Source organism: Eptesicus fuscus, chromosome 22, assembly GCF_027574615.1.
Source record: "Eptesicus fuscus isolate TK198812 chromosome 22, DD_ASM_mEF_20220401, whole genome shotgun sequence".
Taxonomy (NCBI): domain Eukaryota; kingdom Metazoa; phylum Chordata; class Mammalia; order Chiroptera; family Vespertilionidae; genus Eptesicus; species Eptesicus fuscus.
This window is the reverse complement of record NC_072494.1, coordinates 13,419,712-13,443,669: the sequence shown is the minus strand read 5'-3', so window position 1 is coordinate 13,443,669 and position 23,958 is coordinate 13,419,712. Positions and strand designations below refer to the sequence as shown.

At 52.2% G+C, this 23,958-nt stretch overlaps 3 protein-coding genes and 3 non-coding genes across 8 annotated transcripts; 2 read left to right on the top strand and 4 right to left on the bottom strand.

Moving 5' to 3' along the window:
- Window positions 1-751: 751 nt before the first annotated feature.
- LOC129147048 (protein S100-A7-like) lies at window positions 752-3,804 on the bottom strand. Its single transcript, XM_054711657.1, has 3 exons — window positions 3,719-3,804; window positions 1,887-2,044; window positions 752-977 (listed from the first exon to the last, which is right to left on the bottom strand). Exons 2-3 carry the CDS (start codon window positions 2,025-2,027, stop codon window positions 813-815), a joined length of 306 nt encoding a protein of 101 aa, XP_054567632.1. The 5' UTR covers window positions 2,028-2,044; window positions 3,719-3,804; the 3' UTR covers window positions 752-812.
- Window positions 3,805-11,283: 7,479 nt separating this feature from the next.
- Window positions 11,284-14,197, top strand: LOC129147888 (protein S100-A7-like). 3 transcript variants are annotated; one of them, XM_054711605.1, is made up of 3 exons: window positions 11,284-11,366; window positions 12,907-13,064; window positions 13,972-14,197. In XM_054711605.1, the coding sequence occupies exons 2-3, from the start codon at window positions 12,924-12,926 to the stop codon at window positions 14,134-14,136; spliced, it is 306 nt and encodes a 101-aa protein (XP_054567580.1). In that variant the 5' UTR covers window positions 11,284-11,366; window positions 12,907-12,923; the 3' UTR covers window positions 14,137-14,197. The 3 variants fall into 3 exon arrangements, with proteins under 3 accessions (XP_054567580.1, XP_054567582.1, XP_054567581.1); XM_054711607.1 differs by lacking the exon at window positions 11,284-11,366 and adding an exon at window positions 11,411-11,487; XM_054711606.1 differs by lacking the exon at window positions 11,284-11,366 and adding an exon at window positions 11,707-11,777.
- A 720-nt stretch (window positions 14,198-14,917) lies between these two features.
- On the bottom strand, window positions 14,918-14,991 carry TRNAN-GUU (transfer RNA asparagine (anticodon GUU)). Its single transcript has one exon. It is a non-coding gene; the product is annotated as a tRNA-Asn (tRNA).
- A 562-nt stretch (window positions 14,992-15,553) lies between these two features.
- On the bottom strand, window positions 15,554-15,625 carry TRNAH-GUG (transfer RNA histidin (anticodon GUG)). The gene has a single exon. It is a non-coding gene; the product is annotated as a tRNA-His (tRNA).
- A 1,407-nt stretch (window positions 15,626-17,032) lies between these two features.
- On the top strand, window positions 17,033-17,104 carry TRNAE-UUC (transfer RNA glutamic acid (anticodon UUC)). The gene has a single exon. It is a non-coding gene; the product is annotated as a tRNA-Glu (tRNA).
- A 3,097-nt stretch (window positions 17,105-20,201) lies between these two features.
- On the bottom strand, window positions 20,202-23,573 carry LOC129147887 (protein S100-A7-like). The gene is made up of 3 exons (XM_054711602.1): window positions 23,488-23,573; window positions 21,336-21,493; window positions 20,202-20,427 (listed from the first exon to the last, which is right to left on the bottom strand). Exons 2-3 carry the CDS (start codon window positions 21,474-21,476, stop codon window positions 20,263-20,265), a joined length of 306 nt encoding a protein of 101 aa, XP_054567577.1. The 5' UTR covers window positions 21,477-21,493; window positions 23,488-23,573; the 3' UTR covers window positions 20,202-20,262.
- Window positions 23,574-23,958: the final 385 nt, after the last annotated feature.

Sequence of the window (23,958 nt, the reverse complement as noted above, 5' to 3'; positions counted from 1 at the left end):
CTGGGACCATCAGGAGGCGAGTTCCCAGGACAGGAACAGGGATGGCTGAGCAGAGAGGAAGTCAGACACCAGCTCTGGGAGCCCTGGCAGGATGGTTCCTAGCAGAGACCAGCAGTCCTGGTGCAGGAAGAGAGAAGACAAGTGGAGGGATTGGTTCAGGCTGGGAGGTTTGCAGGGAGGGTGTGGCCCAGAGGCAAGTCAGCACCAGAGATTCTAGTTGGTGGAGAGCAGATGGTGTGGTGGATCATGGGGTGCAGGCTGCATAGCGACAGAGCAGGGCTCTGACAAGAGAAAAGTGAAAAGGTCCGGGGAAGCAGGTCCTCCTGAGTTTGAGAGCAGGTGGAATGAAAAGGAGGGGGGGAGGGGACAGACAGTAGTAGCGAGAGTCTTGCTGGGCAGGAGGGTGGGGCTGGAGGCACCATTTTCACACCTCCCTGGGCTCCTGCTCCCTGCAGTTCCTGGATCCCCAGATGCTGATCACAGCTTGAGAAGGAAAAGCATGGCTGGGGCCAGCAGAATGCTCTGCACTGCTGACCCCGGGACCTGGCACGCTGGCTGCGCTAGGGAGCAGGGGCAGAGGTGGACAGAGGCCCTGCTGAGAGAGGAGGTCAGTTGTGCTGGAGGCCAAAGGGAGGGCACCCTCCTGGCACATTCCTGGGTAATCCCCCATGGAGAATCCACAATTACATTCACCAAGAAGGCGCAGTACTGACAGCATAAGTAGCCAAAGAAAAGCAGGAAACAGGCTGTATCTGGGCAAGAGACACTTTATTGTTTCTTGGGGTTTCTGGAGGCCTCAGGCTGGGCTGGGCTCACTGTCCTCCCCCAGAACAGAGAGGGGCTCCGTGGCTATGATCGTGGTAGTCCGTGGCTATGACTCCCAACACCGACAGGAACTCGGAAAACTCGATCTTCTTATCCTTATTCTTGTCATGGTCCTCAAAGATATGGGCCAAGAAATCTTTGCCCCTTTTGTCCTGTGGAAAAGACAAATTCAGTCCCAAAAGTGTTATGGGTGGGAGAGGAGGAGGAGGAGGCAGAGAGGGGGAGAGAAGCACCTGGGGCCGCACAGGTGTAGCTGGTGTGGGCCAGTGGAGGGTGTCTGGGGGTGAGGGGGACGTGAGCATTACCCTGCAGGTCACTGAGGGAGATTCCTTGGACCAAATATCATCATGAAAGAGAGACCTAGTGCTGGTGGGCAGACTCTGGCCAGAGCCTCACTGATCAATGAGCTGGTGGGTGGGTGGTCTTGAGACCCAGACCTGCTCCCCCCACCCACTTCCAGGACCCCATCTACCTAAGTTCTACCCAGAAACTAAAGATAGGCCCTACCCCTTGTCTCTTCATTCCGAACCCTCCTCTCCTGTCTCCTATCTGCCTTCCCGAATCTTCCATGCTAAGTGCCCTCTTTTGCTCACCTACTCTCTGTGTCACCTAATAGTCTCTCTTTTTGTAATCAGTTCAGTATATTCTAACTGTCAGACTAAATCAGGTCTACGAACGAGTTTTTCATTGTAATGAAAGGTGTTAAATTTTATCAGCCATGGAATTTCTATCGCCTTCCCTTGGATCTCAGAGAACCTAATGGCGGCTTCTAGAGGCAGAGCCTGAACCTATGGGCTTCAGTCTCCTGGATGGAGAGTGACAAGTGGGAGGGGACCCATTCTTCACTCTCCTATTTGACCACCTAATAACCACCCTTGATCTCCAGATGCCTCTACACTTGGCCACCTGTATCATCTCTTTCATCCTGATAATAACTCAGGAGAGTCCTCTTAGGCCTTTTTGCAGATGAGAATATGGAGGATGAGGGAATGGGATTGACTTGTCCAAGACCCTCCGCCATGCCAGGGCCCAAGCAACCTTGAGAAGTCACCCAGACTCACACAGGCCTTGAGGAAGTTAGGGAAATTCTCCTTCAGCATCTTCAGCAGGCCCTGCTTGTCGATCTTGTCATCAGGTTTGGTGTATTTGTGGAACAGGTCGATCAAGTCCATCACGGACTTCTCAACTGGAGTGTTGCTCATCTTGGTTTTCAAGGAAGCTGCCAGAGAGAAAGACGGGACCGTTGTTATCTTTCCCCCCAGGTGAGGGTCCCTAAGTCAGGACAATGGGGTGGGAACTGGGCATCCAGTGAAGTGAGGCTCAGGTGGAGCAGAAGGAACTGTATCACCTAGGAGGTGGGATGAGAAGCTCACAAGGAGGAGAGTGTGACCAAGGCTGGGGCCTGGGCCGTGCAGGTCAGGGCCCAGAGGAGATGGAGGAGAACACAGAAGCCCACTGTGGACAGAGCCACAGGAGCAGAAGCAGAGAGCGTAGGGGTCAGCCACACGGAAAAGGACTGACGTTTTAGTTGGAACCTGAGCCAAACACAGCACTTGGAGGACTCTGCTCTTCAAGAGCATCAACACCAACTCCTCAGGGTCAACGTCAGGGTTAGAGTCATGGGGACAAAATAACTTCCTGACTAGTCTGGCCTGACCCGCCCTGAGCAGCTCTTGGAACGAGACCCCTGAGGAGCCCATTGTGAACATGAAGCAAACTCTAAATGAAATGGGCCCTGGAGGCTCCCAGCGGTGAGTGTGAGTAGGAAGGTCAGTGTGAGCAGAGAGATACAGCCCTGTCCTGAGCTCCCGCAAGTTTTCCTGGTCCATCCCCACCAGGGGGAAAGGAGGACTGCTGAGCAGTGTTGGCATCATGTTTGAAATAATCAGAAATACCTGCCTCAGTTTTAGACTCTTGGGTGGAATGTGGGGAGATAGGCTCCTTGAGGTGACCTTTGTACCTCCCTGCTATCTGGAACCCCAAGGCTAGACCACATTTAAGGAAAGAGGTCTGACTTCCCAAAGCCGGTACCTCCACCTACAGTCTGGACCCCAAGCAGAGAAATGGGACAGTGCAGCCCTCACACCCCAGACTTTCCAAAACTCTCAAGAAATGTGTGTGGCTCACATGTGCGGGCATCTGACAAAAACTACCATTGTCTCCTGATCTGGGAGAAAGATCCTCCCTGTTATGTCCCTAAGTGAAACCACCCAAGGCCTTCTGTGAACTTGGCCGAGGTCAGAGCTGAGCCCTGTGCACAGAAAGTCACTGGTCTTTCCCTCAGGTGAGGAGAAGGTCCAAAACCTTAGTTGATGGGTCTCTGATCCATGTAGTGGCAGGTCTTCTCACCAGGACAAGGTTAGTGGGACTCCCAGGCTTGGGTTTAGTAGAACCTTCCAGACTTTGACAGAGACACCCACTCTCCCCAGAGGTTGGGGTGCAAATTGTGTCTTCCCCAACCTGTGGTCTGAGAGTCAGGTGAGTCCAGAGAGAAAAGAAGAGGAGAGGAAGGGTCATTTCCTCAGCTCCCAGCACAGATGTTTCCACAGAGCTGTCACACAGAGGACAACAGAGCAATGGGAGCATCGGTCCAGCCATCTTGTAGATGAGGTCCTCTGGACCCAGTGGGATGAAGTCACACAGCCCCATGACAGGCAGAGCCCCATGACAGGCAGAGCCCCATGACAGGCAGAGCCCCATGACAGGCAGAGCCCCATGACAGGCAGAGCCCCGTAACAGGAAGAGCCCCGTAACAGGCAGAGCCCCATTACATCTGGACCCAGGCTCCTGAATCCTCTCCCATCACCGCTTTCCCTACTCCTGCAGACAGCAGAACACACTGGGCCCTGAGCACCCCCTCTGACCCCCAGCAAAGAGTCAGGTGCATACTTACCGGAGCTGACGAGGTGTCACTGAGGAGAAGGATGAGTGTGCTGTGCATCTGGGCAAAGACTGGTCCCTTTATAAGGCTCAGTCTGGCTCCACCCAGGCACTGGGAGCCTTTGGGTCATATCTGTCTACTTCCTGGACCATTGTCCCATTCAGGGGCACACACCTAGAAGAATGTGTTCATCATGTTCCTGTAAAAATCCTAGGCAACTCCCAAGGGAAAACACCCAGAGCCTTCTTCTGTCCTCACTTTACTGGGATCAGGGGTGTGGAAGACAATGGGATGTGTTTTGAAAGCACAGGAATTGTGGTAGAGAAAACTGGGTTTCTGAACTTAAAGAGGGTGGGACTCTGAAAGGCAGCATGGTCTGTGTTTGCTCATCACTCAGTCCTTCCACAAGTTTGTTCTGGCATCTAACAAAACTCTCTCCAGCGGTTAATAAGTCCATAATGATACCGCGAATCACCTTACCTGTCATATTGACATTCCTCCTAAAACCTTATGAGATGGTGCTGTTACCCTCATGTTGAGGACGGGGAATTGAGGGATTAAAAGATAAGCAAAGTTCCCATGTGTATAAGGCTAATAGCATGCTCAAGATGTGATTCCAATAAAGCCTGATTCAAACCTCCCTCCTAACCCCACTACTAGACCTCTGGGGTCACTGCAGGGCCTGTGAACTCAAAGTCCAGGGTCACCTCACTCCAATCTTCACGTTGAATCCTCATTGGAGGGGTAGAAGGCAAACAGTTGGCATGACCCACAGTGACAGACCAGAAAACACAGAGAGAGTAGTGGCTCAGCATGTCACCTGCAGGTGAGGGAAGACAGGAGGTCAAAGCTCTCTCTGAGTCCTGGCATTAGCCCCACACTCTAGAAATTCACTTAGTAGCTCCAGGGCCCACCGGGACCCACCAAGGAAGCCACTGTCTGAACTCAGGGATGGTGACCACCATGAAATGAGCCAGCAGGAGATTGGGCAAAGTTGCCTCCCCTCCTATGATGATGCCTTCCTATAAATTCTTCAGTGATGTTTCTCCTTCCCTTATGCAAAACAGTCTGCTTAGGAGTCAGTGGCTCATGCCCTGAGGTCTGTTATGTCCTAACCTGCTGAGGAAAATCTAGTTCAGGAGCGGGAAACAGCTTGGAGGTCAGGATGAAACCTGGGGACCTCTGGGGACATACCATGCTGATTCACTGAAGAGTCCTTGTTCCTGCTCTCTGCTCCCCTTAGAACATCCTCCCATGTAGTAAGGGGACTGCTCAGGCATTGGGCACCCTGGGACCAGGCCCACCGCTGAGCTCCTAGGTCAGGCCCCCCAATGCACTGGGCCTCCAGACTGCAGCCTGGCCTTTCTGTCCCCAGTTATGTCCATGTTTGCATCAACACCAGACCTCTCTAGTTCACTCATTTAATTTATTCTCACCTCCACTCAAAGCCTCCCAGGAAGGATACACAGAAAACCTGGAGCACGAACTGCCTTCGGGCAGGGGAACTGAGATGGCATGCCCACTTTGGCCCTGGTGTAGCTTTTGAAATTTGAACAATGTCAAGATACTTTAAATTAGTTTTTAATTATTTTAAGTTTTGCTTTGTTCAATCCTGGCCTCACTTTCAGAGTCTGAACCATGTATAGTCCTCAGCTTCCGGAATCTAAACATCATTGATCTGTTGCAAGGTCTCTCTGTTATTTTACTTATTTTTCCTTAATTTTCATTACTATTCAATTTCCCCCAAAAATCCAAAAAAAGAAATATATGTTTTCTGTTTATTTTTATGAATACTTATCAATGTAAATGATTATATTGGCCTATGTTCTATCTATGTCCTTTATTTGATATAGATCAATCATACAGAAAAATACAATAAACTACAATGTACAGCCCAATGAATTATTTCTAACTCCTGTGACTGCCACCCAGGTCAATGAATGAAATATTGGCACCACCCCTACCAGTCACTGCCCCTTTCCTTTCTTCCCCAAAACCATCATCTGGACTTTTATGATAAGGCTCTCTCTTTGTTTCATTTGTATTTTACCATTTAAGCAAATTTACTTGAAGGGAAACATATCCTGTATATTCTTCTGTGTCTGCCTTAGTTTGCCCAGTATTACATTTATAAGCTATATCCATGTAGTACTGTTTGTTCATCATTGTATGCTATATATCTTGGTATGAATATCACATCATTTTCTATAATTCTGCTTTAGATATCACATGCCCTCAATTTCCTTGTTTTCCTTTTGTATGGTTTCCAGCTCAGGTGACCAGGGATTTTGACCTCTGACCTCATGTTCCCGTGGGCATCAGCCACCCTGCCTGGTGAGGATGTGGAAAGGGCCCAGGACAGGCCCTGGTTGTGTAAGTCCTGGGTGTTTAAGGAAGAAGAAGAGGATGAGCCCATGTTTCAGGGACCAACTTCAAAACAGCCCTGTTTATTGTCAGAGACATTAGTGTTTGCAACTATTGTGACTGACAGCCAAGTCCCACCCCAGCATCTCCCTTATCACTCACCACCGAAAGGCTGTAAAAATCTTCCAATCCCTGAGCCAATAGTCCTTTGGCAACATGGTCTACACATCCAGGTCATCACTTGGAACCATCTCGCAAGCATTTACTGTTTATCCTGAGCCGCTCTTTCATTCATCCCAATGGACTCTGGACCCCAGCTGTCCTTGGCTGTTTGGAGCTGAGACCTGGACCATTTGTTCAAGGTACAAAATTTAAGGAGAACCCACTGAGCACCACTCACTGTGCTTTAGGATGAACATATGGCAAGAGAAAATTTTAAAGAATTTATCTCCCTTCAATGCTCACACTTTAGAAGTGAAGACAAAAAGAATAAAACAGAAACTGTGGATGCTGGAGATGTACAATGACACACTCTATAACTCAAGAAGAGAGGGGTAACTTTCTGGGGAGGAGAGGTGGACCGAGATACCTTAGATGTGGCATTTGAGTGAATGTCAACACCTAGTGTTCAAGCAAGCAAACCAGGGAAAGAGATTCCAGACCATGACATGTGAGCAAAACTACAGCGCAGCACAGACATGACATCAGGAGGACAGAAACAAGTCTAGAGCCAACAGTGTTGGAAGTGAGAGGTTTGGGACAGGCACCAACTATGTCCAACCCAGTACCAACCCCTCTTCCGAACTAACAGAGCCCAGTTTTGCTTGGGGTTGGAGTGCCCAGTACCTCCATGTATGTGGAGTCTTGTCTAAGCCATTCGGAGAGTCCTGTCCCTGCTTTCCCTGTGCCCCTGGCAACCAAGAGTGAACATGTGTCCCACCAGTTCTGCTCAATGAAACTGAGTGATGCTGGGCCAGGCTTCTGGGGCTCTGCTTTTCTGACAGAAGGGGACAGGGAGAGCTGGCCCTGCCCTGCCTCAACCCATGCCTGGGTTGCTGGTCCTGGACAAGGCAGTCATCAAAAAACACTTACCCAAGTGAGTTGAAGAGTTACAGCTTCATACAAACCTCCAAATGAATGATTTTAGAAGCTTTAGTCATAATTGCCCCAACTGGAAGTAACAAGATGTCTTTCAAAAGGTGAATGAATAAACAAACTGTGGTACAGCCATACAGTGGAATGTTATCCAGCAAGAAAAAGAATTGAGCTATCAAGCCACACGAAGACATGGAGGAAACTACAAGGATAGTGCTGAGTGAAGGAAGCCATTCTGAAACAGCCACATACTGTATGGTTTCAAATATATGATGTTATAGAAAAAGCAAAACCATATTGACAATAAAAATATCAGTAAACGTCAAGATTCAGGATAGGAGGGGATGGCTGGATAGGTGGGGCACCGGTGATGTTTAAGGCAATGAAACTACTTTGCATGAGACTGTAATGATGAATATGTGGCATTACACATTTGTCAAAAACCACAGAATTTCACAATACGAACTGAACCCTAGTTAATCCATGGACTTTAGTTCATAATAATGTATCAATATTGGTTCATTAATTACAACAAATGTTCCACGCTAATTAACATGTTAATAAACAGGGGACACAGTGGGGAGAGGGGGTATATAGGAAATAAACTCTCTGTTCCAAAATTTTCTGCCAATCTAAAACTGTTCTACAAATTAGAGTATATTAATAATAAAAATAATAAGATCATGTTTCTTTTTATTGTAAGCCAAGTTTGATTGAAACAAATAGCCCTAAGAGTTTTCTAGGAGTTCCCTCCTGACCAATGATGCTGGGTTTATGAGCAAGCATTCTATTTTCTTCTTTTCTATATTTTTCTGGAGCTCTCTTACAATATTATCTAAAAGCTAGCTAATCAATTGAATCTGTTGTTTGAGAACTAAGTCTCTGAATGTAAACTTATTAGCATTTTAGATTTTCTGTCCAACAGGAAATTACTTAACCAATTTATTTTATTTATTTATTTTTAAAAATATATTTTTATTGATTTCAGAGAGGAAGGGAGAGTGAGAGAGAGATAGAAACATCAATGATGAGAGAGAATAATTCATCAGCTGCCTCCTGCATGCCCCACACTGGGGATTAAGCCCGAAACCTGGGCATGTACCCTGACCAGGAATCGAACCGTGACCTCCTGGTTCATAGGTCGATGCTCAGCCACTGAGCCATGCTAGCTGGGCCCAATTTATTTTAATTCCTTTAATTCCATCTCTCCTCCCCAGAAAGTTACCCCTCTCTTCTTGGGTTATAGAGTGTGTCATTGTACATCTCCAGCATCCACAGTTTCTATTTTATTCTTTTTGTCTTCACTTCTAAAGTGTGAGCATTGAATGGAGATAAATTCTTTAAAAATTTCTCTTGCCATATGTTCATCCTAAAGCACAGTGAGTGGTGCTCAGTGGGTTCTCCTTAAATTTTGTACCTTGAACAAATGGTCCAGGTCTCAGCTCCAAACAGCCAAGGACAGCTGGGTCCAGAGTCCATTGGGATGAATGAAAGAGCGGCTCAGGATAAACAGTAAATGCTTGCGAGATGGTTCCAAGTGATGACCTGGATGTGGAGACCATGTTGCCAAAGGACTACTGGCTCAGGGATTGGAAGATTTTTACAGCCTTTCGGTGGTGAGTGATAAGGGAGATGCTGGGGTGGGACTTGGCTGTCAGTCACAATAGTTGCAAACACTAATGTCTCTGACAATAAACAGGGCTGTTTTGAAGTTGGTCCCTGAAACATGGGCTCATCCCCTTCTTCTTCCTTAAACACCCAGGACTTACACAACCAGGGCCTGCCCTGGGCCCTTTCCACATCCTCACCAGGCAGGGTGGCGATCCCCACGGGAACATGAGGTCAGAGGTCAAAGTCCCTGGTCACCTGAGCTGGAAACCATTCAAAAAGAAGACAAAGTGATGAGCATGTGGTATTTAAAGCAGAATTATAAAAAAATCATGTCACATTCATATAAAGATATATATAGTACACTAGTACAGTGAAAAACACACACAGTACAACATATAGCTTATAAATGTAATACTGAGAAAAATAAAGCAGATACAGAAGAATGCATAGAATATGTTTCCCTTCAAGTAAAATTTGAAAGCAGGGGATATTGCAGTGTTCAGAAATGTATGCTTAGGTGGTAAAATAAAGATGAAACAGAGAGAGGGTCTCATCATAAAAGTTCAGATGATGGTTTTGGAGAAGAGAGAAAGCAGGCTGGTGTGGGCGGTGGCAACGTTTTATTCATTGACGTGGGGACAGTCACAAGTGTAAGAGATTCATTAGACTGTGTATTGTAGTTTGTTGTGCTTTTCTGCATAATTAATCTATATATTTTTAAAAAACATGGATTGAACACGGGCCAAAATAACTATTTACATTGGTGAGCATGCATAAAAATAAACAGAAAACATATATTTCTTTTTTGGCTTTTTTTTTGGGGGAAATTGAATGGTAATGAAGATTAAAGGAAAATAAGTATATAAGTAAAATAAGATACCTTGCAACAGATTAATGTTGTTTAGATTCCGGAAGCCAAGGACTATACATAGTTCAGACTCTGAAAGTGAGGCCAAGATTGAACAAAGCAAAACTTAAATATAAAAATTAAAAATGGATTTTCAGTATCTTGACATTGTTCAGATTTCAAAAGCTATACCAGGGCGAGTGTGGGAACGACATTTCAGTTCCTCTGCCCCAAGTCACCCCCTGCTCCAGGTTTCCTGTGTGTCCTTCACAGCAGGCTTTTAGTGGCGGTGAGAACACAGTACATAAGTGAACCAGAGAGGGCTGGTGCTGGTGCAAATGTGGACATAACAGGGGACAGAAGGGCCAGGTGTGGAAGCCCAATGCATTGGCGGTGGGCGGGGGCAGGAGGCTGACCCAGGCTCAGCGGTGAGCCTGGTCCCAGGGTGCCCACTGCCTGAGCAGTCTCGTCACTCATGGGAGGATGTTCTAAGGGGAGCAGAGAGCAGGAACAAGGATTCCTTAGTGAGTCAGCAGGGCCGTTCCCCAGAGGTCCCCAGAGGTCCCCAGGCCTCATCCGAACCTCCAAGCTCCTGTCTCCTGCACCTGACCTAGATTTTCCACAACAGACCCTAGGGCATGGCCACTGACTCCTAAGCAGACTGTCTTGCATAAGGGAAGGAGAAACATCACTGAAGAATTTATAGGAAGGCATCATCATGGGAGGGGAGGCAACTTTGCCCAGTTTCCTGCTGGCTCATTTCATGGTGGTCACCATCCCTGAGTCAAGACAGTGGTTTCCTTGGTCGGCTCAGGCAGCCCCCAGAGCTGCAAAGTGAAGTTCAAGAGTGTGGGGCTAATGCCAGGACTCAGAGCTCTGACCTCCTGTCTTCCCTCACCTGCAGGTGATATGCTCTGCTCTCTGTGCTACCTGGTCTGTCACTGTGGGTCATGCCACCTCTTTCCCTCCCAGTGCTCCAGTGAGGACCCCACGTGAAGAGGGGAGTGAGGTGACCCTGCCTCCCTCCCCTGGACTTTGAGTTCACAGGCCCTGCAGTGACCCCAGAGGTCTAGTAGTGGGGTTAGGAGGGAGGTTTTGAATCAGGCTTTTTGGGAATCATATTTTGACCTGGATGTCTATTAGCCTTGTATACATAGGAACTTTGCTTACCTCTTACTCCCTCAATTCCCCGTCCTCAACATGAGGGTAACAGCACCATCTCATAAGGTTTTGAAGGTTTAGGAGGAATGTCAATATGACAGGTAAGGTGGTTCGTGGTATCATGATGAACTTATTAACCACTGGAGAGAGTTTTGTTAGATGCCAGGACAAACCTGTGGAAGGACTGGGTGATGAGCAAACACAGACCATGCTGCCTTTCAGAGTCCCATCCTCTTTAAGTTCAGAAACCCAGTTTTCTCTACCACAATTCCTGTGCTTTTAAGACACATCCCATTGTCTTCCAAACCCCAGCCCTAGGTTTCCTTACCCACAGAACAAGGCTCTAGAATAGTGCTATCCCTTGGGAGTTGCCTGGGATTTTTACAGGAACATGATGAACACACACTCCTAGGTGTGTCCCACCCACCTGAGTGAGGCAATGGTCCAGGAAGCAGAGAAAGAACATGGCCCCAGGGCTCCCAGTGCCTGGGAGGAGCCAGGAGGAGCCTTATAAAGGGACCAGTCTTTGCCCAGATGCACAGCGCACTCATCCTTCTCCTCAGTGACACCTCGTCAGCTCTGGTAAGTCTGTACCTGTTTGCCAGGGGGGTTCATCAGGGGCCAGTGTGTTCTGTGTGCAGGAGCAGGGAAAGCGGTGATGGGAGAGGATTCAGGAGCCTGGATCCAGTCTCTGCTCTGCCTGGTATGGGTCTTTCCAACTTCATCCCCCTTGGTCCCGAGGGCCTATGTCCAACAAGATGTCTGTACTGATGCTCCCACTGCTCTTTGGGCTCTTCTGTGGCAACTCTGACATCCCTGGTGGGAGCTAAGTATCGGAACCTTCCTCTCCTCCTTGTCTTCTTTTCTCTCTGGAATCATCTGACTCTCAGGCCACAGACTTTGCACCCCAACCTCTGGGGACAGTGGGGTCTCTCCCAAAGTCTTGAAGATTCTCCTAAACCCAGGCCAGCAATGCCCACTCACCTTGCCCAGGTGAGAAGACCTGCCACTACATGGATCAGGGACCCATCAACTAAGGTTTTGGACCTCGTCCCCAGCTGAGGGAATGACCAGTGACCTTCTGTGCACAGGGCTCAGCTCTGGCCTTGGCCTAGTTCACAGAAGGCCTTGGGTGGTTTCACTTAGGGACATAGCAGCAAGGTTCTTTCTTCCTGATGATGAGGAAATGTAGTTTTTGTTAGATGCCCGCACATGTGTGCTCCATGCACATTTCTTGGGTGCTGTGGAAAGTCTGAGGTGTGAGAGCTGCACTGTCCCATTTCTCTGCTTGGGGTCCAGACTGTTGGTGGGTATACTGGCTTTGGGAAGTCAGACCTCTTTCCTAAATGTGGTTTAGCCTTGGGGTTCCAAATAGCAGGGAGGTACAAAGGTCACCTCAAGGAGCCTATCTCCCCACATTTCACCCAAGAGTCTAAAACTGAGGCAGGTATTTCTGATTATTTCAAACATGATGCCAACACTGCTCAGCAGTCCTCCTTTCCCCCTGGTGGGGATGGACCAGGAAAACTTGTGGGAGCTCAGGACAGGGCTGTATCTCTCTGCTCACACTGACCTTCCTACTGACACTCACCGCTGGGAGCCTCCAGGGCCCATTTCATTTAGAGCTTGCTGTATGTTCACGATGAACTCCTCAGGTGTTTCATTCCAAGAGCAGCCCAGGGTGGGTCAGGCCAGACTAGTCAGGAAGTTATTTTGTCCCCATGACTATAACCCTGACATTGACACTGGAAGAGTTGGTGTTGATGCTCTTGAAGAGCAGAGTCCTCCAAGTGCTGTGTTTGGCTCAGGTCCCAACTAAAACGTCAGTCCTTTTCCGTGTGGCTGACCCCTACGCTCTCTGCTTCTGCTCCTGTGGTTCTGTCCACAGTGGGCTTCTGTGTTCTCCATCTCCTCTGGGCCCTGACCTGCACGGGCCAGGCCCCAGCCTTGGTCACACTCTCCTCCTTGTGAGCTTCTCATCCCACCTCCTAGGTGATACAGTTCCTTCTGCTCCACCTGAGCCTCACTTCACTGGATGCCCAGTAACCACCCCATTGTCCTGACTTAGGGACCCTCACCTGGGGGGAAGGATAACAACGGTCCCCGTCTTTCTCTCTGGCAGCTTCCTTGAAAACCAAGATGAGCAACACTCCAGTTGAGAAGTCCGTGATGGACTTGATCGACCTGTTCCACAAATACACCAAACCTGATGACAAGATCGACAAGCAGGGCCTGCTGAAGATGCTGAAGGAGAATTTCCCTAACTTCCTCAAGGCCTGTGTGAGTCTGGGTGACTTCTCAAGGTTGCTTGGGCCCTGGCATGGCGGAGGACCTTGGACAAGTCAATCCCATTCCCTCATCCTCCATATTCTCATCTGCAAAAAGGCCTAAGAGGACCCTCCTGAGTTATTATCAGGATGAAAGAGATGATACAGGTGGCCAAGAGTAAAGGCATCTGGAGATCAAGGGTGGTTATTAGGTGGTCAAATAGGAGAGTGAAGAATGGGTCCCCTCCCACTTGTCACTCTCCATCCAGGAGACTGAAGCCCATAGGTTCAGGCTCTGCCTCTAGAAGCCGCCATTAGGTTCTCTGAGATCCAAGGGAAGGCGATAGAAATTCCATGGCTGATAAAATTTAACACCTTTCATTACAATGAAAAGCTCGTTCATAGACTTGATTTAGTCTGACAGTTAGAATATACTGAACTGATTACAAAAAGAGAGGCTATTAGGTGACAGAGAGTAGGTGAGCAAAAGAGGGCACTGAGCATGGAAGATTCAGGAAGGCAGATAGGAGATAGGAGAGGAGGGTTCGGAATGAAGAGACAAGGGGTAGGGCCTATCTTTAGTTTCTGGGTAGAACTTAGGCAGATGGGGTCCTGGAAGTGGGTGGGGGAGCAGGTCTGGGTCTAAAGACCACCCACCCACCAGCTCATTGATCAGTGAGGCTCTGGCCAGAGTCTGCCCACCAGCACTAGGTCTCTCTTTCATGCTGATATTTGGTCCAAGGAATCTCCCTCAGTGACCTGCAGGGTAATGCTCACGTCCCCCTCACCCCAGACACCCTCCACTGGCCCACACCAGCTACACCTGTGCGGCCCCAGGTGCTTCTCCCCCCTCTCTGCCTCCTCCTCCTCCTCCTCTGCCACCCATAACCCATTTGGGACTGAATTTGTCTTTTCCACAGGACAAAAGGGGCAAAGATTTCTTGGCCCATATCTTTGAGGACCATGACAAGAATAAGGATAAGAAGATCGAGTTTTCCGAGTTCCTGTCGGTGTTGGGAGTCATAGCCACGGACTACCACGATCATAGCCACGGAGCCCCGCTCTGTTCTGGGGGAGGACAGTGAGCCCAGCCCAGCCTGAGGCCTCCAGAAACCCCAAGAAACAATAAAGTGTCTCTTGCCCAGATACAGCCTGTTTCCTGCTTTTCTTTGGCTACTTATGCTGTCAGAACTGCGCCTTCTTGGTGAATGTAATTGTGGATTCTCCATGGGGGATTACCCAGGAGGGTGCCAGGAGGGTGCCCTCCCTTTGGGCTCCAGCACAACTGACCACCTCTCTCAGCAGGGCCTCTGTCCACCTCTGCCCCTGCTCCCTAGCGCAGCCAGCGTGCCAGGTCCCGGGGTCAGCAGTGCAGAGCATTCTGCTGGCCCCAGCCATGCTTTTCCTTCTCAAGCTGTGATCAGCATCTGGGGATCCAGGAACTGCAGGGAGCAGGAGCCAAGGGAGGTGTGAACACGGTGCCTCCAAGCCCCCGCCCTCCTGCCCAGCATGACCCCAGGGACATAGGGGAGATGGCACCACTGAAATAGCATTGGGTGGAGGGCTTTGGGGGCACATGGGCACTGGTCAGTGTGCATGGGACACTCAGCAGTGCCCAGAGGACTGGATCCCTTGTCCTACACTTTTAAAGCCACATTAATTTGAAAAGTATATGAAGAGTATTCAAGAAATACTGCTACAAACAATGACTGCTGGATTTCCCTTGACCTGTTTTCTGCCCCTGATTTTGGGCAGGTCCCCCTTGTAGTGCAGGAGGCGCAGACCACTAGAGGGTAGTAGTGGAGACCTCTTTCCAGTAATGGTTGAAAGAGCATGTGCGGAGAAAGAGGTGCAAAGTAAGAAGGACGTCCCTGGGTGGGCTCGAACCACCAACCTTTCGGTTAACAGCCGAACGCGCTAACCGATTGCGCCACAGAGACCTACAGAGACCTACAGAGACCTACAGGGACCAATGCCACCATGTAGTAGAGATCAAGTCCTTAGTGACCGCTAGTAGAGCCACATCCCTGTTACTGAACAGAGGACCGTGTAGACTCCAAAACCTCGGAAAACCTTCCGTAGAGGGGCGGCGGGGGCAAGAGGTGGAGTTCACGCTGCACGTTGGTCGCGTTTGAAACGCGGGCACTGGGTGATGCCGAAGGCAGTGGGCAGCCGAGTGGCCTCCCTGGCCTTGCTCTACTCTCTCCTTAGATGTCAGCGCCCCAGAGACGCCCGGAACCGGGACTCCCTGGGCCTGAGCCGAGTGGGGCCCAAAAGCAGCTGAACGACCCGTGGGCTGCAGTGATGACGCTTCCCGTTTGCTTCGGGTGCAACCGACCTCACGGAGGCTGCAGGGCACTTACCTGGAGGGGGACACACCTTCCCCTGAGGTGGTGCCCAGAGCAAAGCGCCGGTCTGTGGCCCCCAGATAAGGAAGGGGCGCCGCCTGCGGGGGTTTGGACCTGTGTGTAAAAGTCGAACTCCAGGCACCACGGAGGTTCCTGCCGTGACTCGGATTCGAACCGAGGTTGCTGCGGCCACAACGCAGAGTACTAACCACTATACGATCACGGCGCGCCACGCCCACAGCGCCACTCCGCGTTCTTGCTCCATGAGTTTTGACGTAAAACCATTCCATTGACTGCGCTTTGTTCCTGAACAACCACAGGTATCTCCTCTTTCCTGCTCCTTCTGTTCCCCTCCCTTCCCCTCAATTCCGATGATAAAACAAAACAGACTCCTCCTCCTCCTCCCCGCAATTCTCATCTCCCCAAATCCGGCCCAAGCCTCTGCCCCCTGTCCCCGTCCACGTCTCCCCCGCATTTTCCCGCCTCTTCGCGTTTGCCACGGCGACCCCAGCCTCCCCACTCTTTCCGGCACCAGCGGCGCAGACTTGGGGGCCACTTTCTGCGGCTTCCCTGGCATTTCCCCGTCGCCCGGGGAAGCCGGATAAAGTGGCCCCCGAGTCTGCTCAGCAGGCTCTACGCAAACACGGGTGACGTTCGGGATGAAGCAAGAGAACCCAGCCCTCTGCCTGGCTGGCCCTCGCGGGGTTGATTTCGAGGACAGAACCAAAGGGAAGGCCTAATGGTAGAAAGCCCCACGATCTCGAGACGAGTCTCAAATCCCACGTCCAAGTGAGCCGCCGCCCCCCCCCCCCGCCCTGCGCCCTGATCAGGCAAGTCCTGAGACCAGGAGCAGCAGGGACTGTGCACCCGGCTGGTTCTCAATCGGGGGCGATTTAGTCACCTCTTCTCCTCCCCTCCCCCGGCCCCTCCCCCATCTCCTCCCCCAATGCACACGCACCCAGCCCTCGCTGTGACTCCAGTGCTCGTCTGGAATGGTCGCGACTGGGGGAAGGGGCGAGAGTTTCCCGCCGGCATCTAGTCCGCACAGTAACTCAACACCCAGCAACCCATCCCTCGTGCAGACCCAGCTCGGCACACCGGACCGACGAGAGAACACCCGCCTCCTTGGATGTGGGGAAGCTCCGGCGACCGAGAGAACTTCAGGTGGTTTCTGGCCAGAGCATCCGAACGGATGAACTTTCCATCAACCAAGCGGGGGAAATGCGGGGCGGCAGGTGGCGGCAGGTCCGGGCCGCAGAGCCTCGCTTGAAAGCGTGTTCCACCCCGCTATTCGGGTCCCGCACCCCGCAGAGTGCCTTCTGAGGTTGGGGATCCCGGGGTCTCACCTGGGCGCCTCTCCTCTCCACGCGGGGCCGCCTCGCAAAGGCGCGCTCCCGGGCGGTGCGGAGGGGCGGCGGGGGCAGGACAACTCGCTCCCGGACCGTGGACGTGGCGGGCTGCGCGGGCGCTCGGTGGGCGGTCTGCGGGCTCCCTGGTGCAGAGGGCAGGAAAGAAACGTGGCCCCTGGGAGCATTCCTGGGAGGATGGGTGACGCGCCCCTCACCACCCATCAGCGCGCAGGAGAACCGTCACTCTCTTCCGAACTGCAGGGGCAATCGAAGCACTTACCGAGTCCCTGGTGGTCTAGTGGCTAGGATTCGGCGCTTTCACCGCCGCGGCCCGGGTTCGATTCCCGGTCAGGGAACTTCTTTTGCGCCGTCTGACATCTGTCCTCCCGCAGGAATCTGCTTCAGCTCCACACGTGCGGTGTCGTGTGCTCCTCGCACCCAGTGAGTCTGCAACTCCCGCAGAAGGGACACGGGGGTGTGTGTGTGTGTGGGGCGCGCGCTGCGCTTCTCGGGGCTCACGGGTCTTGCTTTTCTCTACGGCAGCCGCCCTCCCGCACCAGGGGCTTCAGAGGGCTCCTCGGCCTCCCGCTCAGGCTTACGGGGCCGGCCGTGCGGAGGTCGCATCCCGGGGGGCTGCACCCGAGCCCACGCTGCTGGCCGCAGAGAGGAGGGCGGGTGGGTGCGCGCCCCGGAGACGCGCCGGGCAGCTGGGCCTCCCCAGCTCGGTCGCACACAAAGGTTTGCTCGGCTTCGGAAGGGGGGCCGCCGCTAGGGGGGACTGTCCGTCTGTCTGTCAAGCCGGGCAGGGGGGTGACTGGAAAACGCTGGTTGCCGTTTGCCGCCGTGAGCAGCGGGGGGAGGAGGAATCAGCACCAGCTCCAAACCGCCGGACCGGGGTCCAGGCCCACGAGGACTGTTGCCTTTAAACCCGTGGGCTCTTCCAGGTGCGGGCACGGTGCCCCTTTCCCTCCGAAGGCCGGCTGGATAAACGCGGTGTCCTCTGGGCCGGGGGGGGGGGAGCGAGCAGACGGTGGGTGACGGGGACCCGCCGCAGAGCCGCAGAGGGAGCAGCAGGTGACCGCGCCGTGGCTGCGGGTCGCGGGGTCCGGCGCCGCTGCTGCCGGGCGGAGGGGGAGGGGTCTCCCGTGTGCGTTTGCGGGGCCGGGGGGGCGGCCCTGAGGGTACGGAGGAGGGACCGGAGGCTGCGCGGTGCTGGAGGCGCTCACACTTACCTGGCGGGGAGACACGTGATCACGAGGGCGGTTCTCCCGGGGAGGCTCGGCCGTGCACCCAGGGGCTGGTGAGCCCCACGAGCTCTCCCCTGGCCTCCCCGGTTCCCGGTGCCACACTGCGCCCCTGTGGCCCCACAGCGTGCGGGTTCGCCCCTCCCAGCGCTTCACCATCTCCCAGGCTCCCCCGTTTCCTGACCCAAGTGTGCGGACCACTCCGCCTCCTGCGCCGCCGCGCCTCCTCCTGTTTTGTTCTGGGATCCAGAATGGGGATTGGCACGTGAACCGCGTCCAGCACGGCCAGGGGTGAACCTGAGGAGGGGCGGTGGAGGATTTCCAAGGCTCTCTGTCTCACCTGGGCCCAGGGACAGTTACTTCCACCTGAACAAGGTTGTGCATGGGGCCTGGCTTCTCTCATTACACCAGTCCTCCAAACCACCTGGAGAGCCCGGACTAACACCCTCCTACGGCACCGTGCCATGGCCAAAGCTACAGTGTCTCAGGACAAATGGGCATAAACATTGGACCAGACTCATGCCCCTGCCCCAAGGAGATCACCTCTCTGGTTGACACAGGTATGAAAAACAATCCTAATAGAATGTGATGAGTTCTACAGTTGACCTTGACCATAAGCATGGAGAACATGAGCCCATTGGGGATCACACACAAGGCTCTCTTTAGGATGTGATTCCTAAATCCTACCAGAAAATGAGTAAGTACATGTCTATCCACTTCATCCTAATCTTCAATGTACCGTGGAATGGCGGGAAGCACTGTGAGATTAAACAGAGGTTGGAGAATTCAAGGGAGATTAGGTCCACCTCAGAGGCCATGGTCAGTCGACTTGTACCAGCAATGGCCTTGGAAGTGGGGCCTCCCACCGAGCGGGAAGCAGCTCCTCCTTTCGGGAGATCAGGACTGTGGTCTCCACAGCAGCCGTTTATGCTTTCAAATGACACTTTTTAACAAACTGGCCTCACTTTCCAGGGTCCTTTCCTAAGTTTCACAGCCGACTTTGAAACTGGAGGTTTTTACATTTTTGATTGCTGTTAACATTAGATGCGATGGACCTCACCTCAGAATTTGAACAATTATATTTTAACCAAAAAAAAAAAAAATAGTTTTAGAGTAAGGACTATGTGCTGGAACTGCTAGGGACTAGAGATCAGTGAAGCTAAAATAAGAGTTTTTCCTCCCTAATTTGGGATACGGTCATACGGGGACAACGACGTGATGGGGTTCCCACAGTACACGTGGGCTTAGGGGACAGGCAGCATACAGGGGAAAGAGCGCATTTCTTTAAGGGGAAGTGGTCTGTGTCCACGTCCAAGGAGGATCCCTAGAGAGAAGTTCAGAATTCTAGTCTGTTGAGATATATCACATTAAACAGGAAGGTGAGGGACTGGAAGATATTCAGGCAGAGGGAAGCATTAGGAAAATGGACGAGTCAGGAGGCAGTAAGACATGTTGGACGGGGTGGCAGGTACTGGGACCATCAGGAGCCGAGTTCCCAGGACAGGAACAGGGATGGCTGAGCAGAGAGGAAGTCAGACACCAGCTCGGGGAGCCCTGGCAGGATGCTTCCTAGCAGAGACCAGCAGTCCTGGTGCAGGAGGAGAGAGGACAAGGGGAGGGATTGGTTCAGGCTGGGAGGTGTGCAGGGAGGGTGTGGCCCCCCAGGCAAGTCAGCACCGGAGATCCTAGTCGGGGGAGAGCAGATGGTGTGGCGGATCATGGGGCGCAGGCTGCAGAGAGACAGAGCAGGGTTCTGACAGGAGAAAAGTGAGAAGGTCTCCCTGAGTTTGAGAGCAGGTGGAATGAGAAGGAGGGGGGGAGGGGACAGACAGTAGCAGAGAGAGTCTTGCTGGGCAGGAGGGCGGGGGCTGGAGGCACCGTGTTCACACCTCCCTGGGCTCCTGCTCCCTGCAGTTCCTGGATCCCCAGATGCTGATCGAGCTTGAGAAGGAAAAGCATGGCTGGGGCCAGCAGAATGCTCTGCGCTGCTGACCCCAGGACCTGGCATGCTGGCTGCGCTAGGGAGCAGGGGCAGAGGTGGACAGAGGCCCTGCTGAGAGAGGTGGTCAGTTGTGCTGGAGGCCAAAGGGAGGGCACCCTCCTGGCACATTCCTGGGTAATCCCCCATGGAGAATCCACAATTACATTCACCAAGAAGGCGCAGTACTGACAGCATAAGTAGCCAAAGAAAAGCAGGAAACAGGCTGTATCTGGGCAAGAGACACTTTATTGTTTCTTGGGGTTTCTGGAGGCCTCAGGCTGGGCTGGGCTCACTGTCCTCCCCCAGAACAGAGCGGGGCTCCGTGGCTATGATTGTGGTAGTCCGTGGCTATGACTCCCAACACCGACAGGAACTCGGAAAACTCGATCTTCTTATCCTTATTCTTGTCATGGTCCTCAAAGATATGGGCCAAGAAATCTTTGCCCCTTTTGTCCTGTGGAAAAGACAAATTCAGTCCCAAAAGTGTTATGGGTGGGAGAGGAGGAGGAGGAGGCACAGAGGGGGAGAGAAGCACCTGGGGCCGCACAGGTGTAGCTGGTGTGGGCCAGTGGAGGGTGTCTGGGGTGAGGGGGACGTGAACATTACCCTGCAGGTCACTGAGGGAGATTCCTTGGACCAAATATCAGCATGAAAGAGAGACCTAGTGCTGGTGGGCAGACTCTGGCCAGAGCCTCACTGATCAATGAGCTGGTGGGTGGGTGGTATTTAGACCCAGACCTGCTCCCCCCACCCACTTCCAGGACCCCATCTCCCTAAGTTCTACCCAGAAACTAAAGATAGGCCCTACCCCTTGTCTCTTCATTCCTAACCCTCCTCTCCTGTCTCCTATCTGCCTTCCCGAATCTTCCATGCTCAGTGCCCTCTTTTGCTCACCTACTCTCTGTGTCACCTAATAGTCTCTCTTTTTGTAATCAGTTCAGTATATTCTAACTGTCAGACTAAATCAGGTCTACGAATGAGCTTTTCATTGTAATGAAAGGTGTTAAATTTTATCAGCCATGGAATTTCTATCGCCTTCCCTTGGATCTCAGAGAACCTAATGGAGGCTTCTAGAGGCAGAGCCTGAGCCTATGGGCTTCAGTCTCCTGGATGGAGAGTGACAAGTGGGAGGGGACCCATTCTTCACTCTCCTATTTGACCACCTAATAACCACCCTTGATCTCCAGATGCCTTTACACTAGGCCACCTGTATCATCTCTTTCATCCTGATAATAACTCAGGAGAGTCCTCTTAGGCCTTTTTGCAGATGAGAATATGGAGGATGAGGGAATGGGATTGACTTGTCCAAGGTCCTCCGCCATGCCAGGGCCCAAGCAACCTTGAGAAGTCACCCAGACTCACACAGGCCTTGAGGAAGTTAGGGAAATTCTCCTTCAGCATCTTCAGCAGGCCCTGCTTGTCGATCTTGTCATCAGGTTTGGTGTATTTGTGGAACAGGTCGATCAAGTCCATCACGGACTTCTCAACTGGAGTGTTGCTCATCTTGGTTTTCAAGGAAGCTGCCAGAGAGAAAGACAGGACCGTTGTTATCCTTCCCCCCAGGTGAGGCTCCCTAAGTCAGGACAATGAGGTGGGAACTGGGCATCCAGTGAAGTGAGGCTCAGGTGGAGCAGAAGGAACTGTATCACCTAGGAGGTGGGATGAGAAGCTCACAAGGAGGAGAGTGTGACCAAGGCTGGGGCCTGGGCCGTGCAGGTCAGGGCCCAGAGGAGATGGAGGAGAACACAGAAGCCCACTGTGGACAGAACCACAGGAGGCAGAAGCAGAGAGCGTAGGGGTCAGCCACACGGAAAAGGACTGACGTTTTAGTTGGGACCTGAGCCAAACACAGCACTTGGAGGACTCTGCTCTTCAAGAGCATCAACACCAACTCCTCAGGGTCAACGTCAGGGTTAGAGTCATGGGGACAAAATAACTTCCTGACTAGTCTGGCCTGACCTGCTCTTAGCTGCTCTTGGAATGAGACCCCTGATGAGCCCATTGTGAACATGAAGCAAACTCTAAATGAAATGGGCCCTGGAGGCTCCCAGCGGTGAGTGTGAGTAGGAAGGTCACTGAGCAGAGAGATACAGCCCTGTCCTGAGCTCCCGCAAGTTTTCCTGGTCCATCCCCACCAGGGGGAAAGGAGGACTGCTGAGCAGTGTTGGCATCATGTTTGAAATAATCAGAAATACCTGCCTCAGTTTTCGGGTCTTGGGTGGAATGTGGGGAGATAGGCTCCTTCAGATGACCTTTGTACCTCCCTGCTATCTGGAACCCCAAGGCTAGACCACATTTAAGTAAAGAGGTCTGACTTCCCAAAGCCGGTACCTCCACCAACAGTCTGGACCCCAAGCAGAGAAATGGGACAGTGCAGCCCTCACACCCCAGACTTTCCAAAACTCTCAAGAAATGTGTGTGGCTCACATGTGCGGGAATCTAACAAAAACTACCATTGTCTCCTGATCTGGGCGAAAGATCCTCCCTGTTATGTCCCTAAGTGGAACCACCCAAGGCCTTCTGTGAACTTGGCTAAAGTCAGAGCTGAGCCCTGTGCACAGAAAGTCACTGGTCATTCCCTCAGCTGGGGACGAGGTCCAAAACCTTAGTTGATGGGTCTCTGATCCATGTAGTGGCAGGTCTTCTCACCAGACATGGTTAGTGGGAGTCCCAGGCTTGGGTTTAGGAGAACCTTCCAGACTTTGACAGAGACACCCATTCTCCCCAGAGGTTGGGGTGCGAATTGAGTCTTCCCTAACCTGTGGTCTGAGAGTCAGGTGAGTCCAGAGAGAAAAGAAGAGGAGAGGAAGGGTCATTTCCTCAGCTCCCAGCAGAGATGTTTCCACAGAGCTGTCACACAGAGGACAACAGAGCAATGGGAGCATCGGTCCAGCCATCTTGTAGATGAGGTCCTCTGGACCCAGTGGAATGAAGTCACACAGCCCCATGACAGGCAGAGCCCCGTAACAGGCAGAGCCCCATAACAGGCAGAGCCCCATGACAGGCAGAGCCCATGACAGGCAGAGCCCCGTAACAGGCAGAGCCCCATAACAGGCAGAGCCCCATGACAGGCAGAGCCCCATGACAGGCAGAGCCCCATAACAGGCAGAGCCCCATGACAGGCAGAGCCCCATGACAGGCAGAGCCCCGTAACAGGCAGAGCCCCGTAACAGGCAGAGCCCCATGACAGGCAGAGCCCCATGACAGGCAGAGCCCCATGACAGGCAGAGCCCCGTAACAGGCAGAGCCCCGTGACAGGCAGAACCCCATTATAGGCAGAGCCCCGTAACAGGCAGAGCCCCATGACAGGCAGAGCCCCATGACAGGCAGAGCCCTGTAACAGGCAGAGCCCCATGACAGGCAGAGCCCCATGACAGGCAGAGCCCCATTACATCTGGACCCAGGCTCCTGAATCCTCTCCCATCACCGCTTTCCCTACTCCTGCAGACAGCAGAACACACTGGGCCCTGAGCACCCCCTCTTACTCCCTGCAAAGAGTCAGGTGCATACTTACCGGAGCTGACGAGGTGTCACTGAGGAGAAGGATGAGTGTGCTGTGCATCTGGGCAAAGACTGGTCCCTTTATAAGGCTCAGTCTGGCTCCACCCAGGCACTGGGAGCCTTTGGGTCATATCTGTCTACTTCCTGGACCATTGTCCCACTCAGGGGCACACACCTAAAAGAATGTGTTCATCATGTTCCTGTAAAAATCCTAGGCAACTCCCAAGGGAAAACACCTAGAGCCTTCTTCTGTCCTCACTTTACTGGGATCAGGGGTGTGGAAGACAATGGGATGTGTTTTGAAAGCACAGGAATTGTGGTAGAGAAAACTGGGTTTCTGAACTTAAAGAGGGTGGGACTCTGAAAGGCAGCATGGTCTGTGTTTGCTCATCACTCAGTCATTCCACAAGTTTGTTCTGGCATCTAACAAAAACTCTCTCCAGTGGTTAATAAGTCCATAATGATACCGCGAATCACCTTACCT